We start from the raw sequence: 23309 nt of genomic DNA on the forward strand, positions 1-23309 counted from the left end.
GAGCCATGTCCCCACTGAATATGTGTCCCTAATAACATCTCCACTCCTTCTATTATTACATTACTTCTTTTATTACATTTTATTTAACATTGCCAACTGTAACCCTATTATTTATTAGCAGTATTTCTTTACAAGGCATGGCTACTTTGCAAAATACATTTTTATCAGCAACCTTTGAGTGATATTTGCTTTATGCTAAAGCAATGGGTTTCTCATCATATCAGTAAAAATAAACAATGAGCGAACATTTGCACCAGGAGCGAGCAGGGAAAATCTGATAACTGCTCTAATGTAACTGTGTGTATTTTTGGTCATTTTCTTTGAAATGCCTACTGTAAAATGAGGTGAAATTGTTCAAACAAGGTTGACTAATTTTATTTCCTAGTAGTGCTTCTTTTTCTTGCCTTTCAGACACTGGGAACATGTTTTCTGGCGATTATGTAAGTAAATGTATTAGTTTTCAAAATACTGAACTCTATTTTACATGACAAGGAATTATTTTTATAACAAGCAGAAAAAAATTCAAGCTTATTTCAGGAGCATTTGCTGTTTGTGAATGGTGTTAAAAAGCTTGAAGTAGAGAATATGATACATGCAATGGATCGTGAATGCGAAAGCAAAACTGTTCTTATGATTAAAAATTGAGCAATTGAATGGAAAATGTAAAGAAAAATATGGAAATGGTAGAGTTTAAAAAGGTATACAGACGAGAAAATGTAAACAAAAATACTCAAAGGTATACGGAGGTGATTATTTATGATTTGCAAAATTTGTGAGAGGTTTACGCATTTTAATATAATCATAATACTGGTAAGTATGTAAGCTAACAAAGTATCTTCATGTAAATTCAGTTTATTTTGTGGTAGGACTGCACATTCCAAATATCAAGTTATTCTTTTAAATATAGTCCTAAAGAAATTAGTTCTAGATTAGGTTAATATAATAACCAAAACTCATTTTAGTAGTGAAAAAAAGTATATTGTTACTGTATCTGTAAGCATATATTATCTAAGTGTGTTGCTTTTATGCAGAATTTTATACAAACAAAAGGAAAAGAGTTCATTGAAACAATTACAAGTTCTGTAAAGGAAACATAATACAGAGATCTTGAGAGTGATTTAAAACAATGAGGTTTAATTACATTAGTTTGTTTTAATACTAAACATTTATTAAAAACAAAACATATATTCTGTATTCATATGTAGACATTTAGATTAGTAACCCAGTCATTCTAAAAGTCTGATAATTTATCCACCTGTCCATTGTTCAACTTAATACAAATTACAATTTCAGAGGCTGAAATCAAATAATACTTCATAAAAATATAATATTTAAGGATTTATTATTGAAGTGCCTGGATGATGCTTTGAAATGGAATTTAAACTGGCCTGCTATGAAGTAGTGTGCCCTACAATGAGTTTGCATCTCACTTTGGGCCTGATGCGACCAGAACAAACTCCGATCCCACATAACCCTAAAACTGAAAGTAGGCTCAGTAACGTAATGAACAACTTAATACTGATTTTACCTTTTCAATGTGAAATTACTTAACTTTATGGTAACAGTAGTCATGTAGCTTTGAAGGTCATAAACAAAATATTAATGTAATTCATACACATATCTTTCTAAATTTGTTTCCAATAATGATAATGTGTTACTTATCTACGATCATCAAAGCTGGGAGTATATATAGCGTATATATAAACATCTACGTGTTAAAAGTGTGTGTGTCTTTCTGTCCAGCCCGGAAGTGTGAGGCCACAGTAATGACGCTCAAAGAGCCGGCAACAAAGCCCCAAGTTAACGAGTCAAAGACAAACTAGCTTACCTGCTGATAGACATGGAGGGCGAGCATATCTGCATATATATAGCACTTTTAACTACAGGCTTATTCCTCCACTGTCAGCTAAGAAGCACCTCTGGCGGTATTGTCTGCCTACTGCTATCAAGCAATTCAATCCTTCCACCCGATGTTCTTGTTAAGTTTATTTTTACTTATTTTAGTTATCGATTTATTGATTGATTGACTGGCTGCATTTGACTTCCCCCCATGGGATTAATAAAGTTTATCTACTCTAATCTTATCTGATATCAATGTCAGCATTAAGCTTTTGGTGATATTTTGTTTCATTGTAATATCCAGGAAAAAAATTACAACAGTTCTACTTGTCAAAGACTGACCGTGGAGAAACTACATGTCGGTCTGACAAATAAACGACAGTCAGCTTCAGACCACTGCCTCATAATAAAGTGGCTGTTTTTCCTGAAAAAAAAACACTTGTGCAGAATATTACTGTAACTAGTCTTAAAAAATGTTTACGTTTTGATTATGTTAGCTGGGTCTTCAGCATTTGCTGTCAGCAACAAGATCTTGTTTCTTTCTCTAATCGCCTTAGATTTGATAAAACGTGGACATCAATGCACTAGAGAGTTATGTTGTTCCATATTTGTGAAAAAACTGCAGCTTTTAGGTGAAGCAAAATTAGATTATGTAACAGCTGGGAGGTGAGAAAGCACGGTATAATGTATTTAAATATATATTATTATAAGATGTACTTTAAATGTGTGTTTCACTTATATAATAGTCGATAAATTCCTTTTTTATGTAATTTTTTTTCAAACACTCAAAGTACGCAAACCTTACAGTAGTTTACCAAAATGTTGAAGAATAGGAAGACCAAAATACAATTATATATACAATATAAAAAGTATATATAAAAGATATATACATATATATATAAAACTTACATATATATATATCTACGGTGGGTTGGCACCCTGCCTGGGATTGGTTCCTGCCTTGTGCCCTGTGTTGGCTGGGATTGGCTCCAGCAGACCCCCATTACCCTGTGTTCGGATTCAGCGGTTTGGAAAATGGATGGATGGATGGGATATATATATATATATATATATATATATATATATATATATATATATATATATATATATATATATATATATATATATATACACACAATATATAACTATATAAACTATATTTTTTTTTTATATTATGTATGTATATCCTATCCTAAGCTTTCAACAAGGATTTAAAAGAAGAACATCTGAATAATAAAAAACTTTATGACCAACACCTTCCAAACCCCACCTTACTAATCCACCCACCGCCACCCCCTTACAACCTCCCTCCTACTTCAACAGCTATATATTGCCTTTGATTCCTGTATGTCTAATCATTTTCCTCCGATGATGAAAATTTAGGAATAATAAACTATTTTAAGTTATGTGACTCATTTTCTCCCTTTGTGGATCTCTAGCTACAAATATGCAAACCATATCACAGACCCGCGCTTCTGTACTGTATTTATATATATATATATATATATATATATATATATATATATATATATATATATACAGTGGAGCCTCGGTTTGCGAGTAACTTGGTTTACGAGTGTTTTGCAAGACGAGCAAAAATTTTTAATACATTTTCACTTGATAAATGAGTGAGGTCTTGCAGTATGAGTAGTTTGTCTGCTGAGCGTCATGTGATCACAACTGAGCTGATGGTTCTCTCTCTCTCACTGCGGGATTGTGGGCAATCGTCTCCTATTCTCCATCTGAGTCGGCGTGCCTCACTCATATAGTCAACATCCGTACGAGCGTATAGTGTTTACTACAGCATTAGCATTGTGACTGTGTGCGCGCGCGTGTGTGTGTGTGTATGTGTGCTTGCGTGCGCTCGTGTGTGTGTGTGTGTGTGTGCGCGCGCGCGCGCGTGTGTGTGCTGTGACGTGCGAGTCCCTGTCTTGCACCCTAAAACACGAAGCTGAGTCTCAGTACTTTAGCAACACAAGCTTTATTCAGCTTGATACAGCAACAGCGCGGTTATTTATACACAGACACAGCAGTCAGGCAGGGCCCTGCACATTTATAATGTTCCTTGTATCACCCATTGACGACAGGCGCTTATAGCATGTCCGCGATCTTTTCGGATTCGCTTTTACGGAGAACTGCTACAACGCTGGGAGACTGCGATTGCTTTGGGACGCTGTTCAGCGTGTCATCCCGTTGGGTGCAATCCCACAAGAGTTTAGAAACTCACTCACACCAGCCATGATTCTTTTCAAAGGTAAAGAGCAAGTTAATTTGATTTATGTATTTTTATTTTATATTTTGTATTAATTATTTTTATATGAATAGTTTTGGGTTGTGGAACAAATCATCTGAGTTTCCATTATTTCTTATGGGGAAATTCACTTTGATATACGAGTGCTTTGGACTGCGAGCACGTTTCCGGAATGAATTATGCTCGCAAACCGAGGTTCCACTGTATATATATATATATATATATATATATATTATATATACTAGGGAGGGTCCCCCTACTTGTTTCATTCGCCAGCCACTTCGTGTCTCTGCCACTCGTGTTGTGAAGAGGGGGGCTGAATGCACCCCAAGGAGATGCGGTCGCTCCTCCAAAACCCCCACTTAAATGGAGATACAATGGGAAACAAATATAGTTTTTTTTTTACCTCCTCTTTGCTCGATCAGCTGCTGGCTTGCTGCTGCTGCTGCTGCCATGTCATGTGATCTGCATCTTGTGCGCCACTTTGAACATTTAAAAACCTGTACAGCAGCTGCCCTACTCTTTGTCTTTTATTTCCGGCCCCAGGTGTGGTTAAATCTCTTGGCACAAAGTCTCGTCTCACGGGATATGAGTTTTTCATATTTTAGTTTATAATTTAAAAATGGAATAAGAATCTGAAAATCTAACAACATCACATTAAAGTTTGATAACTTCTGCAAAGAATTATACCAAACATATATATGTAGGTTTTAAAATAAGCCCGATTTAAAGCATGACAAAAACGTGACATAAAAAAGGCACCGTTGCACTTTTAGGCTTAGGATTTTATATAGAGAGAGTAGATGTATATGTATATAATTAAACACTAAAGTCTGTGGGTCCAGTCTGTCAAAGCAATCTGATTGGTCAGTTTGACTTTGGTGACGTGACAAAAGAGAAAATGCAAGTGGGAGACACACAGGTAAAAGTAAATGCACACACTGAGAGAGTTACCTCTGATTTGTAAAGGACATTATTTATTTCTGTGCTTAGTATATCTACAAGAACTTTACCTTCTTATTCATATTTATACTGTATTTCATCATACAAATGTTGTTAACGTCTAGTTAATATGGTGCTATTTTTTAATGTTTTATACTTGTTTCATATGTCAGTTGCAGGCCACAATCTATCCCGCCCAGGACTTTAATCCTGCTATGGATGCAGAGATGCTGTGTGATGCATTTCAAGGATTTGGTAAGTAGTCTGGGCTCTATTTGGGTCAATCACAGGAAGCTCCATCCTTTCCAAGTTCAGGACCAAATGAGACTCCCACATTTGGAGGCGTCTGAATTTTATAGCTCTTTGGCTGGGAGGGACGGTGTTTAATTCCCTCAAGATGCATCTTCTTGCTGCTGCAAAGGAGAGAAAAGATGAGATGAGATTGTTAGCAACAGTCCCTTAAGTGGTTCTCTCGTTGACGCTGGATTTTATATATATATTAGCTGTGCCCCGTGGCTCCGCCTGCGTATTAGTGAAAAAGGACAGTGATGAGGACCCATCCTGTCTCTCCACTCCTGACGGCACACTTCCCCCTTCCCTCGGCCTGCAGCCTCTGTCTCAGATTAGCGCAAATATATCGCTCCTGCAAGTGAACTGTGACTCTTGGCGTAGTGAGAGAAGTCGCAAAATCAACCGGAATGTTCAAGCAAATTATAGAAAAAAATCTGATCTAAATCCATTAAGTAGTTCTCTCGTTCCCTAGAGAAGCAGATGTAAGATATACCCCAAGTCTGGCACGTGAGTGAGGGGGGCACCGTCCCCCTCCCCTTGACCCTCTGTGCGTCTCTCAGATTTGCGCAAATAAATTGGTAATGCACATGAACTATGATACTTAGTGCGACGAGAGAAGTCGCGAAATCAACCGGAATGTTCAAGCAAATGTGGACGAAAAAGGCACACTGAAAGCAGGCAGATAATATTTCTTCAGTTCTCTTTATTATTCAGTCGGAGTCACAGTAAGTAGAGATTCAAAAGAGCATAACTTATTGCCGCAAAGCTCAATTTGAACCCTAATCAAAAGCCAGGAGGGGTTTTTTATACTTCAGCATCTCATGATTAATAAGACAGCAAAACATCCTTATCATCTAAGTAGAGTTAAACAATATGTCTGTTGAGCTAAGCATTATCTGTGTTCTCAACGCTAAGCACAGGAGAGACGCCTTGCATAAACTACATGTACTTTCTGCAGCCTTGTGACCTTGTCCCTGAGACATTCACTCTGAGAAAGGAAAAAACAAGAAACAGCTTAGATTTTATTCATGTGGACACTATTTCTCCTGAACCCTGGAATAACATATTTTTGTTAGTTCATAAGCCAAGCGTCTCTCACTGGCAAGTTATAAATTAGTTGTTATAAAAATTCTAATTTACTAAACACACAAAATACATGGTGCTGAGGAGAACATTCTTCTTCTACACAAATTATAGAAAAAAACCTTATTTAAATCCGTAAAGTAGTTCTCTCGTTTGCTAGCTAAGCGGATGTAAGATATGCCCCGAGTTTGGCATGTGAGTGAGGAGGGCCCCGTCCCCCTCTCCTCAGCCTGCTGTGTGTCTCTCGGATTGAACGTAAATAAATCGGTACCGCAAGCAAACTATGATACATAGCACAATGAGAGAAGTCACAAAATCAACCGGAATGTTGAAGCAAATTACTTAAAAAAACCCCATCGAAATCCATTAAGTAGTTCTCTCGTGAAAAGTGGACAGACATATAGACAAACAGACAAACATTGGATTATACAGTGGTGTGAAAAACTATTTGCCCCCTTCCTGATTTCTTATTCTTTTGCATGTTTGTCACACAAAATGTTTCTGATCATCAAACACATTTAACCATTAGTCAAATATAACACAAGTAAACACAAAATGCAGTTTGTAAATGATGGTTTTTATTATTTAGGGAGAAAAAAAATCCAAACCTACATGGCCCTGTGTGAAAAAGTAATTGCCCCCTTGTTAAAAAATAACCTAACTGTGGTGTATCACACCTGAGTTCAATTTCTGTAGCCACCCCCAGGCCTGATTACTGCCACACCTGTTTCAATCAAGAAATCACTTAAATAGGAGCTGCCTGACACAGAGAAGTAGACCAAAAGCACCTCAAAAGCTAGACATCATGCCAAGATCCAAAGAAATTCAGGAACAAATTAGAACAGAAGTAATTGAGATCTATCAGTCTGGTAAAGGTTATAAAGCCATTTCTAAAGCTTTGGGACTCCAGCGAACCACAGTGAGAGCCATTATCCACAAATGGCAAAAACATGGAACAGTGGTGAACCTTCCCAGGAGTGGCCGGCCGACCAAAATTACCCCAAGAGTGCAGAGACGACTCATCCGAGAGGTCACAAAAGACCCCAGGACAACGTCTAAAGAACTGCAGGCCTCACTTGCCTCAATTAAGGTCAGTGTTCACGACTCCACCATAAGAAAGAGACTGGGCAAAAAACGGCCTGCATGGCAGATTTCCAAGACGCAAACCACTGTTAAGCAAAAAGAACATTAGGGCTCGTCTCAATTTTGCTAAGAAACATCTCAATGATTGCTAAGACTTTTGGGAAAATACCTTGTGGACTGATGAGTCAAAAGTTGAACTTTTTGGAAGGCAAATGTCCCGTTACATCTGGCGTAAAAGGAACACAGCATTTCAGAAAAAGAACATCATACCAACAGTAAAATATGGTGGTGGTAGTGTGATGGTCTGGGGTTGTTTTGCTGCTTCAGGACCTGGAAGGCTTGCTGTGATAGATGGAACCATGAATTCTACTGTCTACCAAAAAATCCTGAAGGAGAATGTCCGGCCATCTGTTCGTCAACTCAAGCTGAAGCGATCTTGGGTGCTGCAACAGGACAATGACCCAAAACACACCAGCAAATCCACCTCTGAATGGCTGAAGAAAAACAAAATGAAGACTTTGGAGTGGCCTAGTCAAAGTCCTGACCTGAATCCAATTGAGATGCTATGGCATGACCTTAAAAAGGCGGTTCATGCTAGAAAACCCTCAAATAAAGCTGAATTACAACAATTTTGCAAAGATGAGTGGGCCAAAATTCCTCCAGAGCGCTGTAAAAGACTCATTGCAAGTTATCGCAAACGCTTGATTGCAGTTATTGCTGCTAAGGGTGGCCCAACCAGTTATTAGGTTCCGGGGGCAATTACTTTTTCACACAGGGCCATGTAGGTTTGGATTTTTTTTTTCTCCCTAAATAATAAAAACCACCATTTACAAACTGCATTTTGTGTTTACGTGTGTTATATTTGACTAATGGTTAAATGTGTTTGATGATCAGAAACATATTGTGTGACAAACATGCAAAAGAATAAGAAATCAGGAAGGGGGCAAATAGTTTTTCACACCACTGTATATATATAGAGATATAGATTATTGTTCAGCATGCTGATCTTGAAGGTGGAAGTGAGCTTAATAAGAATAAATCAAACTAAGTACAGTATTAAAGCTTTAGATATTGGTTATTTGGAGAAAGATTTACCAAAAAGATTTAATATTTGTATATAAAAGTACTTGTGTTTGCACAATTTTTTATAGTAGTTCACATAGTTTTGGATATCTTCATCTATGCATCTGTGAGGGTTAGTTTCTTCTTTTACTGCAATGTATTACAATATGCACACAAGTGCACAAATTTACAAAACATCTGAACATCTGCAACAGGAATGTAACAATGCCATGCTGTACTTTGAGAGCAAACTATTCTATGCTTTAAATAGATAACCCTATTTGAAACGTATGTAAAAGTGAATAATCTCTTTTTTGACCTCCACTAAATATAGTTTTACTTAAGTGATTTTTTTTTTGTGTTGGCATTTCATCATCTGGAAGAATTATATTTTTTTTATTTGTTTTCACACAGAATGCAATAAAGATATGCTGATTGACATTCTGACCCAGAGAAGCAATGCACAAAGACAAGTGATTGCTGAGGCTTATCGGGAGATGTATGGCAGGGTATGTAAATGTTCAATTTAGCTATCCATTGCAGAAATTACTTCAGGGATAGATCATCAGATACAGCGTATCTTGGACAGTAAATGTACATTATAGTGGTTAGGTAATATATCCTAGTGACTAAGGTGGTAGGCTGGAAAGCTGAAGGTTGCCATTTCAATCCTCACTACTCTCTTGCTGTGAACATTATATGTGGTTCACTTACTGTATACAACTGAGCTACATATTCAAAGCACACTGAAATGCTGTTGAGCATAGAAGGCTATTATATGAAATAATTTATTTATACCATGTATATAGGGTGGCACAATACCACGGTGGCTAATGTTGCTGCTTTATGGATCTATCCTGCTAGATTTGAAGATGTGAAGTCTGCACATCTGCATGATTCTTCCTCCTGGTATTCAGGTTGTCCATACAAATCACCATAGATGTGTAAGTAAGGATAATCGTTCAGTTGCTGATTCTAAACTGGTCCCATTGGAGTATATGTGTAGGCCCTGTGATGGACTGGCATCCAGAGAAAAGCTGTTTCCTGTTTTAAAGTCTGTGCTGATGAGATAGGCAATAGCCCTGTGTCACCCCTCAGTTGGATTAAGCAGGAACAAGAATGTTATGATATGCATACACTATATGTCCCAAAGTATGAGGTACAAGTAAATGAGGGCGCCATTGAGACATAAATGACAGAGATAATGTCTCCCAGCACAATTCCAGGTTCTTCAACACTTCTTTCAGTCAATCACCAGCCAAAATTCACCAAAATAATCAGAGCTTCTCTCCTTCTGTCTCCAGTAGAGTGTTGCCCGCTGCCTCCCAACTATGACTCAATAAAGAGAGGCTGTGTCTCCTTTTGAATTCGACCTGAAAACTTCTTCTGGTGTCACGAGCAGGTCGTCTGGTGCGCTTATGGAAACCAGAAAAGTCTTTCCCCTGGAAGTGCCCTCTAGCGGCACCCAGAGACCACGACAGGGTTGCGTTTCTTGGCTCCAATTCCCATGCCACCCTGTGGTGTCCGAATCGAGTTCAGCGTCCAAGGAATACTGCCACAGGTCATGAGGGAGCACTGTTTTCAGTAGGTCCATTATTCAAAATGTTTTGATCTTTTCCATCAGAGTTTGGTGTGGCAGTTTCTCTTTGAAGAACAGGAGGTATCTGTAGAGAGTGGTGTGTACTGTTGAAATGTAATGCCATTAAGATCTTATCTGACCCATCATACTTTGTTCAATCTTTTTCCACCCTCCTTTCATCTAATACATGGCCTTCCATCAATTAATTCCACAGCTATCTGATATCATATTATTTATCCACAAATTGTGAGAGACATGGACTTAAAATGTTGACATTTATTTAGAGTCTTGTACATTAATTTCATAACTACTTCTACACATGTTTATAATAGATTATTTTATGGGCTGTTTGGAAATGGTAATGATTATTGTTCTTATTCATGTATTGATTTCTTATTTGCAGGGGTTTCAATCAATCAAATTTCATGTAACGGATGTTGTTATGGCAAGAAAGTATTTACTTACATAACTAAATGTTTGTTATGAAGGCTTTCAATTACAAAATGCAAACACTATCAAACTGCAAGCTCTGCAGATACAGTACAGTCATTTATTGTCTCTGAGACACAGGCTTGTTTAATTACCAAATTACAACTTACCTGGAATTTAGAAACAAAATACACCAGAATACAAGATGGTATACACACTCAAGGACACTGAGTTACAGTATTACACACAATCATTCTGTGCTTCACACCACTGGCTAATTTTGATTTTGCAGACTGCAGAAATATCCATTGGCTGACATTCAGTATAAGCCTGTTAAATTACTGAGCTGTCAAAATCAATCCCAGCATTAACGAGTGTCGTGCAGAAGCAAGTTCAGAATACAATAATATATGTTTGACATATTTTGAGTTAGTAATCTGTATATATAAAAGTCAATGTATGTGTGATGTGTATGTATGTATGTTCCAACATTACTTACAAACGGCTGGAGCAATTTTCATGAAACTTGATACTCATAATTCTCATTGGTTGACTAAAAATGCTGTAGGGTGAAATCAACCCTAACCCACCCCCTTCTGGGAAGGGTGGGGGGTGATCTTGTGGTCTTGAATGTATGTTATCATCCGGTTGACACTCGGAACGACCACCAGAGGGCGAATGCCAGCATTCTTTATGTTTGAGCATCACCGCGCCCCTGTTGCATTTGAAATAAAATAGAGTTGTCCGGTTCCGAGCGTCAGCTCGATGATAACATACATACAAGACCGTGAGACAAGCACATTAGTGAGGCTTCATTGTTTGTTAATTTATTTTTATTTTTAAAGTTGTGGGGGTTTTTTTTATTATATTTTTCTCAAACAATTAAAAAAAACACTTTATTTTCCTCCCGGGCAACGCTGGGTATTTCAGCTAGTTACCCATAAACTGTACATGTTTATAATGCTGAAATATCACTTGAAAAACATCTACACAGAGCAAAATGTGCAAATTGTTCATAAAAGAGAACGTTGAACACAGTGATGTGGGAAACACCAATAGAAATTTGAAATTTTCGTAACATCATTTTTACTGTGATTTAGCACATCAGGAGGTGACACACATGTATGTAGTGGCATGGTTGGGAGTGGCCATTCCTTTAACTTCTGACACAACGTAGGCATGTAGTGGTAGCTTTTTTGGAAATCGAAGAAAAGGTGAAGAATGAACACTAGGCTTTCTTTGAGAAAATGGAAAGGTAGATTTAACATGGTGCTTGGCAATGATTGAGGTATCTTTTAGGAAAAAAATTATTCAAGTACAGTTAGTCAATTTCTAACCTGCTTAGTCCTGAACCAGGGTTATGTGGGCTGTTGGAGCCTATCCCAGCTAGCATAGGGCGCAAGGCCAGAACAAACCATGAACAGAGCACCAGTGCTATACTGAAATGCTAGCTCACGTACTGAATCACATACACACACATGCACATATTGCACATTGCTACATAAAAATCAATCACTGTCTCATTCTCCTTCAGATCTTTATATATAATACACTACCGTGGCTGTCCAGGATTTTAAATCACCTGTTGCTTGCTAACCGTTAGACCTATTGACCTGAAATTTGGTACACATATACTACATGACATGTACTATCCACTTTCGGGGTGATGATTGACCTCCAAGGCTATTCCCCTTTTCATTTTTAATTTATTTTATTGTAGAATCAACTCTCAGCAGGGTGGCTGTGCAGCGCATGCATACGGGCGCCGTTCTCATCGCTACCACCTTTGCCATCACTTCCCCTACCTCTTCATATCTTAAATGATTCTTCAGGCAGATTGAAGACTTAAGTGCCAGCTTAAGTAAGAAAATTAAGGAAAATGTAAAGTAATTGCAACACAAAAACTGACGTAATCAGTTTTAAACCGAAAAGATGCCGACGAAAGAAGAGAAGAAGCCACTAGGGCTCCGCTAGGGTGGAGAAAAGAAGATCTGCTCAGGATGCAGCAAGCGCATCAACCTCTGAGCAAATGAATGTTAAACGTACAGAGAAAGAGGATGAAAACTAGGAATGCTCAAGTCAAGTGTATTCACTGCATGTTATCGTGCAGTGCGCCATTACTGCTAACTACGTAATAATCATAGAAAAAATATCACTTTTAATCAGTAAATGTAATAAAAAACATCATATGCTAAAAAAATCTTTTGGCGCTCCAGTTATTTCCATTAACAAAAAAATATATATAGGCTAATCTGAAATTGAACTGCAATGTTTTCACACACTTGGAATGTAAAGTACACTGCCAGCATCAAAATGATGTGGGGAAAGAAGAACACCCGAGATGGCACAACTGGATGGAGTGAGCTGCCTGTAAAAAACACAGAGGTAGCTCACTCACAATGTTTCTGCAGACCCAACATGTATGCAAATGCAAGAATGGACAGTGAGCTTTCTTTGTTAACATGAAAAGATGGAACTGATGGAACAAGGTAGTTGGCCATGAATTGGTGCCCTGTGGAAAAACAAAAATGATTTGAGTATAGCTCTATTGAAATGCTGGTGCACATATTGAATCACACACACACAAACACATACATGGCTTTATGGCAGATGTGTACACGAGCAAAGAAAGCCGACCGTGGCTATTCCTGCTTTTGAATACATGTTAGATGTGCTGTCTGTGCATTGTGAAGTTTTCACAAAGCACACAACCAGCATCAATTTAACATTACATGCCCCTCGCTCTGTCCACAATATGCCACCTCGTGTGCGCTCCTTTCACCATGTCAAATTAGTGCTGGTTGTGCAATTCTCACACACACTTGGCACACTTTACTGCTGGCTGTGCTCTTTGCATTTCAAGCTATGATAACATTACATTGTGAAGTGGCACACGGTGGACTTTTTATTTAAGAGATTTTGGCTCTACTGCCAGACATACTTCTTTATTTAAAACTATGTATTTTTTGCTAAAATTGTTTTCTGTTTTGATTTGTTTAATTGCAGTTTACAAAAACTATAAAAATAAATCTTGATTTCATGTTTAAAAAAGACTCCAGTAATCATTTTGATGTAGATTACGTAACAAGGACTTCATTTTAGACGTTTTGGAATTTTTACGAGATAAACTGCTACCATCCAAGATTTTGTAGACTTCGTGATATAATTTTGCTTATATTGTCCACCCCTACTCTGTCTATTGTAATAATAATAATAATAATAATAATAATAATACATTTTATTTATATAGCACCTTTCCCATGCTCAAGGCACTTCACAGAGTTTAAGAAAGAATGGCAGGGTATACAGTATATAGCATTGTACTAAACCAGATAAATAAATAAAAAAGATTAAGACAGTAAATTCAGAGGAAAAAAAAGCCTTACAGACAACAAAATTGACGGTCTAGCACACACACACACACACACACACAGGTTACGTGAGCATCTTGACATAGAAGGGTAATAAAGTCAAGTAGAGCTAAAAGCCTTCCAGAACAGATGAGTTTTGAGTTGTTTTTTAAAAGAATTCATGGAGTCAGTGGACCTAATTAATTTCGGTAAGTCATTCCAGAGTCTGGGCGCTATACAGCTGAAGGCCCTGCTGTCACTCATGGAGTGTAGATTAGTGTGGGGTACAACAAGATTGCCAGAATCAGAGGACCTTAGTGGGCAGACAGGCACATAGTGATAGATAGATAGATAGATAGATAGATAGATAGATAGATAGATAGATAGATAGATAGATAGATAGATAGATAGATAGATAGATAGATAGATAGATAGATAGATAGATAGATAGATAGATAGATAGATAGATAGATAGATAGATAGATCTTTATTGTCATTGTCAGTTTTACAAAGGAACAACGGAATTGAAGGTGCAGGCATAAGAGTTAAAAAGACAAGAAGAGAGAAAATAATAACAAACTGAAATAGTAATAAAAGTACTTTACAAAATATACTAATTGTACTTGTTAAATGTACAAATTGCACTGGTTGACTTAAGGTCTATATTGCACATTGGGAGAATGATATAGAGCAGTTTTATTCTGAGTTCAGGGCCATGATTGCTTTTGGATAAAAGCTGTTTTTAAGGCCGTTTGTCCTTTGTTTTCATTGCTCTGTATCTCTTGCTTGATGGCAAAAGCTGGAAGAGGCAATGACTTGGATGTGATGAATCCTGTGAAATGTCTTTTGCTTTTTTGCGACATTGGGAGGTGTAGATTTGCTCCAGAGTGGGGAGGGTACTGCCAATTGTTCGCTCCGCTGTCCTGATGACCCTGTGGACCACTTTCCTTTCTGAGGACGTGCAGCTGCCGTACCACACAGACAGTCCGTACGTAAGTACACTCTCCAATGAACAGTGATAAAAGGCAAGGAGCAGATTTTTGGGGATTTTTACAGTACCTCCATTCCTGCCGAAACGTTCTCTCTAACCCCAAGCACATTAGACAAACAAGCACACAATCTTATAATATGTAAATTCTGCAAACATAATGTTAACACCAGTGAGCTTGATAGATAGATACTTTATTAATCCCAAGGAGAAATTCACAAGGTCACTGATGTAGTTTGGCACAAGGTCGTTTAAGACTTTGTAGGTTATTAGTAGGATTTTATATTCAATTCTGTAAGACACAGGGAGCCAGTGAAGACGGAGCAGGATGGGTGTGATGTGCTCACTGCTGCTGGTTCGTGTAAGGACTCTTGCAGCCAAGTTTTGAATAAGCTGGAGCTGTGATATAAGATTAGAAAGAGCACCTGCCAGTAGGGAATTACAATAATCGATGCGGGATGTGATAAAAACATGGAAAAGTTTCTCAGCATTAGAGAAGGAGAGGAAGGAGCGAACACAGGATATGTTACAGAGGTGAAAGTAAGAAAGTTTCTTAATGTGATTTATGGGGGGGGGGGGGGGGGGGGGGAATAAGAAAGGGAGGAATCAAAAATGACACCAAGATTCTTTGCAGTAGAGGCAGGTCTGATGAGATCACCGCCAAGATGGACTAGGAAGGAGCTCATTTTATTATCACCGCCAAGATGGACTAGGAAGGAGCTCATTTTATTAAGTTGCACTTTAGTCCCCATTTGCAGGAGGTCAGTTTTGAGTTTTAGAGTTCTGCTCCATCCAGGTATTAATTTCACTGAGACAGGTTGTGAGCTGAGAAAGTTCTAATGAAGTTCTACTGTATTACTAAACTACCCAAATTTAGATACAGAAAAGCAAAATATAGCCTAAAAATATAACCAGGAATAAATGACTGCAATAAAAATACTCACTCGTTGAGTCTAACTCCGAGACTGCACTGACTAGCCCTGTTCTTCATTGCTGAACCTTACATTCAGTTAATCACCAACCTTCTAGCATATACTTTTGCTCTTATACCGAGCTCCTTTAGTTGAATGCTAAGCCACATGGAATAGGATTTTATTCCTACAGCATCTCAGTCTAAAGTAGGACTCCTCTCTAAATAGGCAGAACGTCCATCACAAGGCAGAACCACATTCATTCATACTGTACTGACTGCACACAGCAACAGTCATTTTGAAAAGAGATGGAATCAAAAAATGGATTGTAAAAAAATAACTTGCCAAGGTCAAATCCAGTATGACAAGATTTAGTAACACAACCTAGGACACACAACACAAATTGTAAATAGAGAATCATTACAAGAACATCAGAACCCAAAAATAATGAATACAGGACAAAACATTAGATGAGTTGAAAACCAGAGATTCATTTAAATGCTATGTGTTAGGTTGTATTCATAAACTTGGACTACGAGCACACAGGGTTTCTGGGTTATGAGTTGTTGTATCAATGATGGTCACTTGACGTTACTTCTGGGACCTGGCAACTTGTGAACACAGGTATTCAACGGTACCTAAAATGGAAACAAGATGCTTCTGCTGGAAAATGTCTTTACATTTATACATCATTAAAACTGCATCAAATACAATGGTGAGGAAGGCAGGCTCTATTGTAGGCACGGACCTGGACAGTTTAACATCCGTGGCAGAGCGACGGGCGCTGAGCAGGCTCCTATCAATTATGGAGAATCCACTGCATCCACTAAACAGTATCATCGCCAGACAGAGGAGCAGCTTCAGCGACAGACTGCTGTCACCGTCCTGCTCCACTGACAGACTGAGGAGATCGTTCCTCCCACAAACTATGCGACTCTTCAATTCCACACGGCGGGGTAAACATTAACATTATACAAAGATATTGTCTGTTTTTACCTGCATTATTATTACTCTTTAATTTAAGATTTTTTTTTTGTATCAGTATGCTGCTGCTGGAGTATGTGAATTTCCCCTTGGGATTAATAAAGTATCTATCTATCTATCTATCTATCTATCTATCTATCTATCTATCTATCTATCTATCTATCTATCTATCTATCTATCTATCTATCTATCTATCTATCTATCTATCTATCTATCTATCTATCTATCTATCTATCTATCTACAAAAACAATGTGATGACCAGATTCCTTGACCTAGAAAACCCCCCAAAATTAAGTTTTAATTATTTTTACAGGCTCAGAAGAAACTGTAAAAAAAAATTAAAAATAAAATGCAAGTCATGACATGGTCTGATCCAAATTAGCCTCGCAAATTAACCTGACCACTGCGTCTTCAGAGTTATTAGAGAAACCTGAAACAAATTTGAGGAGAGTGAGCAAACACCATTGTGACAGGGCCCCTGCATCTGTGAGACCACCATTAGTCCAGAGTGGCTTAAAACAGCTTAATGACATTTTAAGTGTACAAACTTCTTAATCTTCTTCCTGCTAAAATTGGTGCATTAAATTATAGATTATCTGAACTGCTTCTATTTTTTGGAAATAGCTTTCAAAGTATAACCCATAGACAAAGTTAATTTTAATTCACATTTATTTTCCATATTGGATCTGCATCTGATTGCTGTACTTTTAATTAGTTTCCATTGTCATTAAGAATGACTTTTATCTAAAGCCCTGCTGTTTCTAGACTGAAATGTCTTAATAAATTAGTTTCTCTTCCTGGTGTGAACTGGTATATATTTTATACTCATTTAGTAAAGATTACTGGTTTATCATAAATTCTTTCCATTTTACTTTTTGGGGATTCTTTCCAAAGTTAACGACAAAATTAATTAAATTCTTGTATCCTGTGGACATGTTTAATTGCTATCTTTCTGATAGCCATTAAATGTTGTGGTAAAAAAAAGAAAAAAAGAGAAAAGAAAGTTAATTACAAATGGTTGGCCTTCTTACAGCACCTACTATTGTGTGCCATCATTAAAGGCTCATGTTTCATTTGTGAAGCAGTTTTTGTGTCTTGTCCTTGATTATATTTAACTTTTAAAGTCTTATTTTGCCACAAAATTGGACGACAAATAATCTTTAATTTTCAGAACATTGCAAAAATAGTATTAATGATATATTATTATCTATCTATCTATTTTTTTTTTTTTACCAAAGTTGTTAATTACATTTTTAATGGGAAATGGGGTGTCATTTGTGGAAGCACTGGTTTAAATGTGATAACAAAATCATTACAAATTTACCAGATACATCCATTTCCAAGCCAAGAATGTACTGATTCGTGTCTTGAGAGTGCTTGCATATAGTAAGACACCATACTAGTGTTGTTTTCTGAAAGTAATACCTTGAAGGATTCTGCAATTTTGAAAGAAGTCTGGCTGTGCTCTTCACCTTGCTGCATGTCTCCTTCCTCCATGTTACGTCAGTGACCTGAGTAGCCTTGAGAAATGGCCAATAGAATAGATAAGTTTGCAGAACGTTTATCCAAAATATAAACGTCAAAGCCCATGTAATAGTCAAAAATCCTGGTTACAAATTCACAGCAAAATGTCAGAAACAAGAAACTTTAGGACTGAGAAACTTTTTGAGCAATTTGATAAAATAGTTTAAAATCCATAACTCAGATGAGGCCATCATTTCCTGGAGGACCTTTAAACCTGTTACATTATGTAACGACCTCTGAAGACAACCCCCTAACAATGAGCCCATTTTTCCTAACAATGGGAACCGCTACAATGGTGGAGAAATTGATCCAAAAATTATTAACTTTCAGAACAAAGGAGAATCACCACAAATGGATCTCAGAAGCAGACTTAGTGACTCAAATAACCCCTAAAATAAGTGTAAGATTTCCATAATGGATGCAAAAAAGTATAAAATAAAATCAGAAAGAAATCCAGTGGTGTTGTTTCCTGTAGTTCTTTTAGTGAATGCTGCAGTTGCCATCCTTCTTTTGAGAATGACGACAACGCTTAGGATTGAAACAAACAAGCTGTCACATCATACCAGCAATGTCTTCAACTTTGAAGATCTAGAATCGTCATTTTTTTACATGAAAACATGTAAAGTAGACAGGCTCACGATGGTGGCTGTGAGCCAATACATGGTCAGGAAAAATAGTGGTAAGTATCAGTGATAAAATGAATGAAAATGTATAACTTCCCATTTCAATTTGTTATTATAAACATACGACAGAAATGCAATATTTTCTGAAGCCGAAAGTTTCAAAGTGGAGATGTTCGGTAAGATTTAACACTTTTGTTTTCATGTTTGGACCAGTGTTTCATAAGCCTCACTTTTATAGAAATACTCCTCCTAAAAAGTATATTTTGTATATGTTGATTACTCAATGCAATCTATAATGATGGCTGAGAAAAAATTTTTCTCTCATATTTTCATGCATAATGGAGAGAAAAATGTGTATCATACATTATAATAGATGCAAATAGTAATCAAAGCTGTACACAGTAGTAAACAATGTGAAATGTGTCCATGAAAAAATCTCACGTAATCTATACATCAAGTCATCCAGTTCACAACATGCAAAACACAAGTATTTTACTAAAATATTGTCAAAAAATAACTTTAGGAAATGAAACTGCTGCTTGTTATGAACTAGGAGTCCCAAAGCATGTAGTCTCAAATCCTCCAAAATCAGTTCCCAAAATGGCTACTAGAGGGGGGTACTTTGCCAAATCCTGTCTAGAATAAGGGCAAACACTGAAACCTTATAAAATAAAAAGATTTATTTTCTCAGAATACACAGAAAAAGCTACGTGAAGCACAACAGGTTAAAAAGAGTTGCCTAAAACAATAAAGCAATTGAAAACAAACACAGTGCCCCAATAAAGAATGCAGGTACAAAGTCAAAAACAGACCATGAGGTCAAAAATCCAGTAAATTGAATAAGCACAGAAAAACACAAGAACTCACCAACTCCAGAGCACATTCACAATGAACCTCCAGGAAAGCGTGGGAAACCCTCCATACTTATAGGGTGGAGAGCCCTTATCTTGAGGTACCACCAACAAAACACATGGAACGTAATACAGACAGCCTACATACAAAATCAAGAACAAATAATAATGCATAACATAAATAATGACAGTAACTTTTGACATAAATAAATGGCAGAACAAAGAACAAAAAAGACCCTGACTGAGATATAACACTACTCACTGTAGTCAGTTCATTTAGGATCTAGTTTGTCAAAGCAGGTACTCACATTGATACCTCACAATCAAGTGAGTGAAGAAAGCCATTGTAGCTTCAAATGTAATGCATCTGGTTAGCTCATTATTAAGCTTAACACAGAATTTGTTATTGTTCTACATCACAGTGTTGCTAATATAATATCAATTAAGGCAACACATGAGCACATTTTGTACCTCCTACAATTTATTTTGTCCCAGTTGAGTCCTGACTCATAGATTACATGTCATTTTTGTTTGCTTCACACCAGCCTGCCAGACAACTTAGATCCCATGATGCCAGTTTTATTCTGTCACCACTAAAAAATGTGCAGAGGAAAGACTGAGTAGAAGAACCGAGATTTGTAACATTAGTGAAAATGCCAAGTAAGGTAAAACCAGGATATCAGATCTATTTATCAAACCAGGAGGAGCTAAAGTTTGACCAGGAATTCACTGCATAAAATGCACAAGACTGTTGATTCTTGGCCTGTGGTAGTGGAATGCAAAGAAATACTGGGTGTTTTATGAAAGAGAAAAAAAAAAATGGTGGAAGTGGCAAATGAGAGCAATGGGAGAAAAATCCAGATAGAGAGAGAAAGACGCACTATGCAAGAGAAAGAGGGAGAAGTTGTCAAGGCAAAAAACATTTTTACCTCTTTTATGCCATTATAGAATTACAAATAAAAAGGCATGATTTGTGCATGATTTAAGAGTGCAATGCTGAGATCAATCAGCTATCTATTGAGTGTTTTGAGTAAATGTCATGATGATCCGCGCAATACACATCAGCCACAATAAAATAATTGAAGTTTCACATTTATCCTCGGTTTGTAATGAACATGGCTACAGTTGTCCCTCCAAACTCTCATAAATCTAAGCATGTTCATGTCCGGCCAGTACATGGAGACCATATAAGAAAAGCTTGGCTTGCAGCTGGAAGAGGTGTTTGTGAGACCAGCAGGGGGCACTTACCCTGTGGTCTGTGTGTAGATCCCAATGCCCCAGTCCATAGATTGGGACTCAGTGCTGTAAGAATGGCACTGTCCTTCGGATGAGACATAAAACCGAAGTCTTGACTTTCTGTAGTCATTAAAAATCCCTGGGTATCTTTTGAAAAGAGTAGGGTATATCCCGATGTCTTGGCTAAATTGCATATCATGGTTCAGTCCATTCTGGCCCCCTAATCATCCCCTGTCTCTAGTTGGCTGTCTCTCTCTCACCCCTACATGACCGAATAGCTAATGTGTGGTGAGCATACTGGAGCAAAAGTGACTGCCGTCGCATCGTTCATGTGGGCGCTGCTTATTGGTGGTGATTGAAGTGGTTCCCCTCTGACTAAGTGATTTGAGTAGTAATGAATGAAATCAATTATTATTATTATTTTTTTTAAACAGTGTATTCAGTTTAGGGTCAAAGGGGGATGGTGCCTATCCTAGTTACACTGGCTGAAAGACAGAAATTAAACCTTGGACGGTGCGGTAACCTCACTAACAATTGATTACACAAACTACACATATTTTTCAATGTGTTAACGGAAATGCATAAGCTTAGAAATTCATGATTAGCAAGGCTTTGGAAATGGCATACTTAATTACTTAAAGTGAATCAGTAAACACTAAATTTGTTCATTGGGGTTTTCTGAAACCCAAGTAATGTTTTTTATTTGAATGATATGGGAGTGAATGCGATGCCGTCGCCAGTCAGTAAAATACAGTGACTAATCCTGTATTAATACACAAATAAATACAGTAGCAAACTAACCACTATGAGGTAAAGTAACTTGAAAGCAGTACAACAAAATGTGTATTATAGGAATTCTGAAATAATAATTTTCAATTAGCAAGTCTGACTTCAAAAAGGTAGCCTTAAAGTTGGAACAAATCTAAAAAATGAAGGGAAAGATTTTGAAAAAGAGAGTGGGACAAGACCGTGAGCACTTCCTCCCCTTTGACAGATATCCTAAATAGCGACAGTCAAACGCTCTGTTTGTCCATCCTGAAGGGCCCAGTTTGTCCCATGTGTTTTAATGAGGGTGTAGAATTTCATGAAGACCCTATGTTCAGCAGATCCCAAATCTATCTGTAGATCAATAAACTCTTGCTTATCTCTGAAAGAAGTACTAATGGGAATTTGCAGCAGGAAATGTTAGCAGTTGAAAGCCTCAGAATCTCTCAGTTGGGGAGTACTGATGAACATTTACTTAGAAAAGGATGCATTTGTGCCTCTATTTAAATAGAAAAGATGGTCAAGATTTAGACTGGCAACGCCTAGAGACTCAAAATATGGAGGCCTTTGGCCATTCTGGGTAAAGTCTAAGTCCTGCAGGACTATGGTCTTAGACATCTAGTTAACTGAAAGGTAGACAGGGGTAGACATCAGGTCACCGATAATTGGAAGTATGAATAGGCAAGAAAAGGAACAGGGGAAAATGGAGCAGTCAGAAAAAGCAGTCTAATTATAATTTGACCAAAACACTGCAACACAGGCCGTCATTGTGCTGTTTTATTTTTTGGCTGGCTATTTCGGCTTACATCCAGTTTGTCTGTCAGCATTAGATACACACTCATGTTTAAAATAAATATGAGCAGACTTAATTGTTTTATACTTGAGAATCATTGTGTGAAACACAAAGCTGCTATGTGGACTGTGATGCAGTATGTATTTAAATTTATAAGAGAAATGAGTTGTGTAATAGCTACTCATAAAGCAGCTGTGTTGTTTTAGTGTTCATTGTACGAGATGATTATGGTGCACTAGTGGCACTGCCTCCGCAGTTATTTATGCTGAATCTCTAGGCCAACCGCTTCTTCTTTAGATCGGCTTTTTAGGTCATTGTTGTGTACTCCTTGAAGGAGAATTGAGAAAACCAAGGCCAAGGTTAGAAACCAGGTGGAGGATGAAACAAAGCAGAGATACAATGTCGGAAAAATATGTTATTGAGAACAGAGAACTTAAGTGAGATGTACAATACCTATAAAAAGTATTCACCCCCTTGGCAGCTTTCACCTGTTACTATTATAGAAAATAGAATCACTGGGGACTCATTTTGTTTCTTTGACACTGATATATAGAAAAAGACTCAGTAATGCCGAAGCGAAAACAGATCTCTGCCCAGTGGTCTAAATTAATCACAAACATTAAAGACAACATAATTGGTCACACAAGTACAGGGGGTCCTCGGGTTACGACACAGTTCCATTCCTAAAACAGTGATGTAACCCGAATTTTGGTGTAAGTCGAAA

General features: G+C 37.4%; 1 protein-coding gene across 1 annotated transcript in view; it reads left to right on the plus strand.

Moving 5' to 3' along the window:
- The first annotated feature begins 271 nt into the window (after window positions 1–271).
- LOC114655087 (annexin A10-like) overlaps window positions 272–23309 on the plus strand; it is a 136476-nt gene continuing 113438 nt past the window's right edge. The window contains exons 1-3 of the mRNA XM_028805979.2: window positions 272–440; window positions 5206–5287; window positions 8966–9060. Coding sequence (XP_028661812.1) covers window positions 423–440; window positions 5206–5287; window positions 8966–9060 — 195 coding nt within the window. The 5' untranslated portion in view covers window positions 272–422. The remainder of the gene's footprint in view (window positions 441–5205; window positions 5288–8965; window positions 9061–23309) is intronic.

The sequence above is a fragment of the Erpetoichthys calabaricus genome, chromosome 7 (assembly GCF_900747795.2).
Source record: "Erpetoichthys calabaricus chromosome 7, fErpCal1.3, whole genome shotgun sequence".
NCBI classification, from domain to species: domain Eukaryota; kingdom Metazoa; phylum Chordata; class Cladistia; order Polypteriformes; family Polypteridae; genus Erpetoichthys; species Erpetoichthys calabaricus.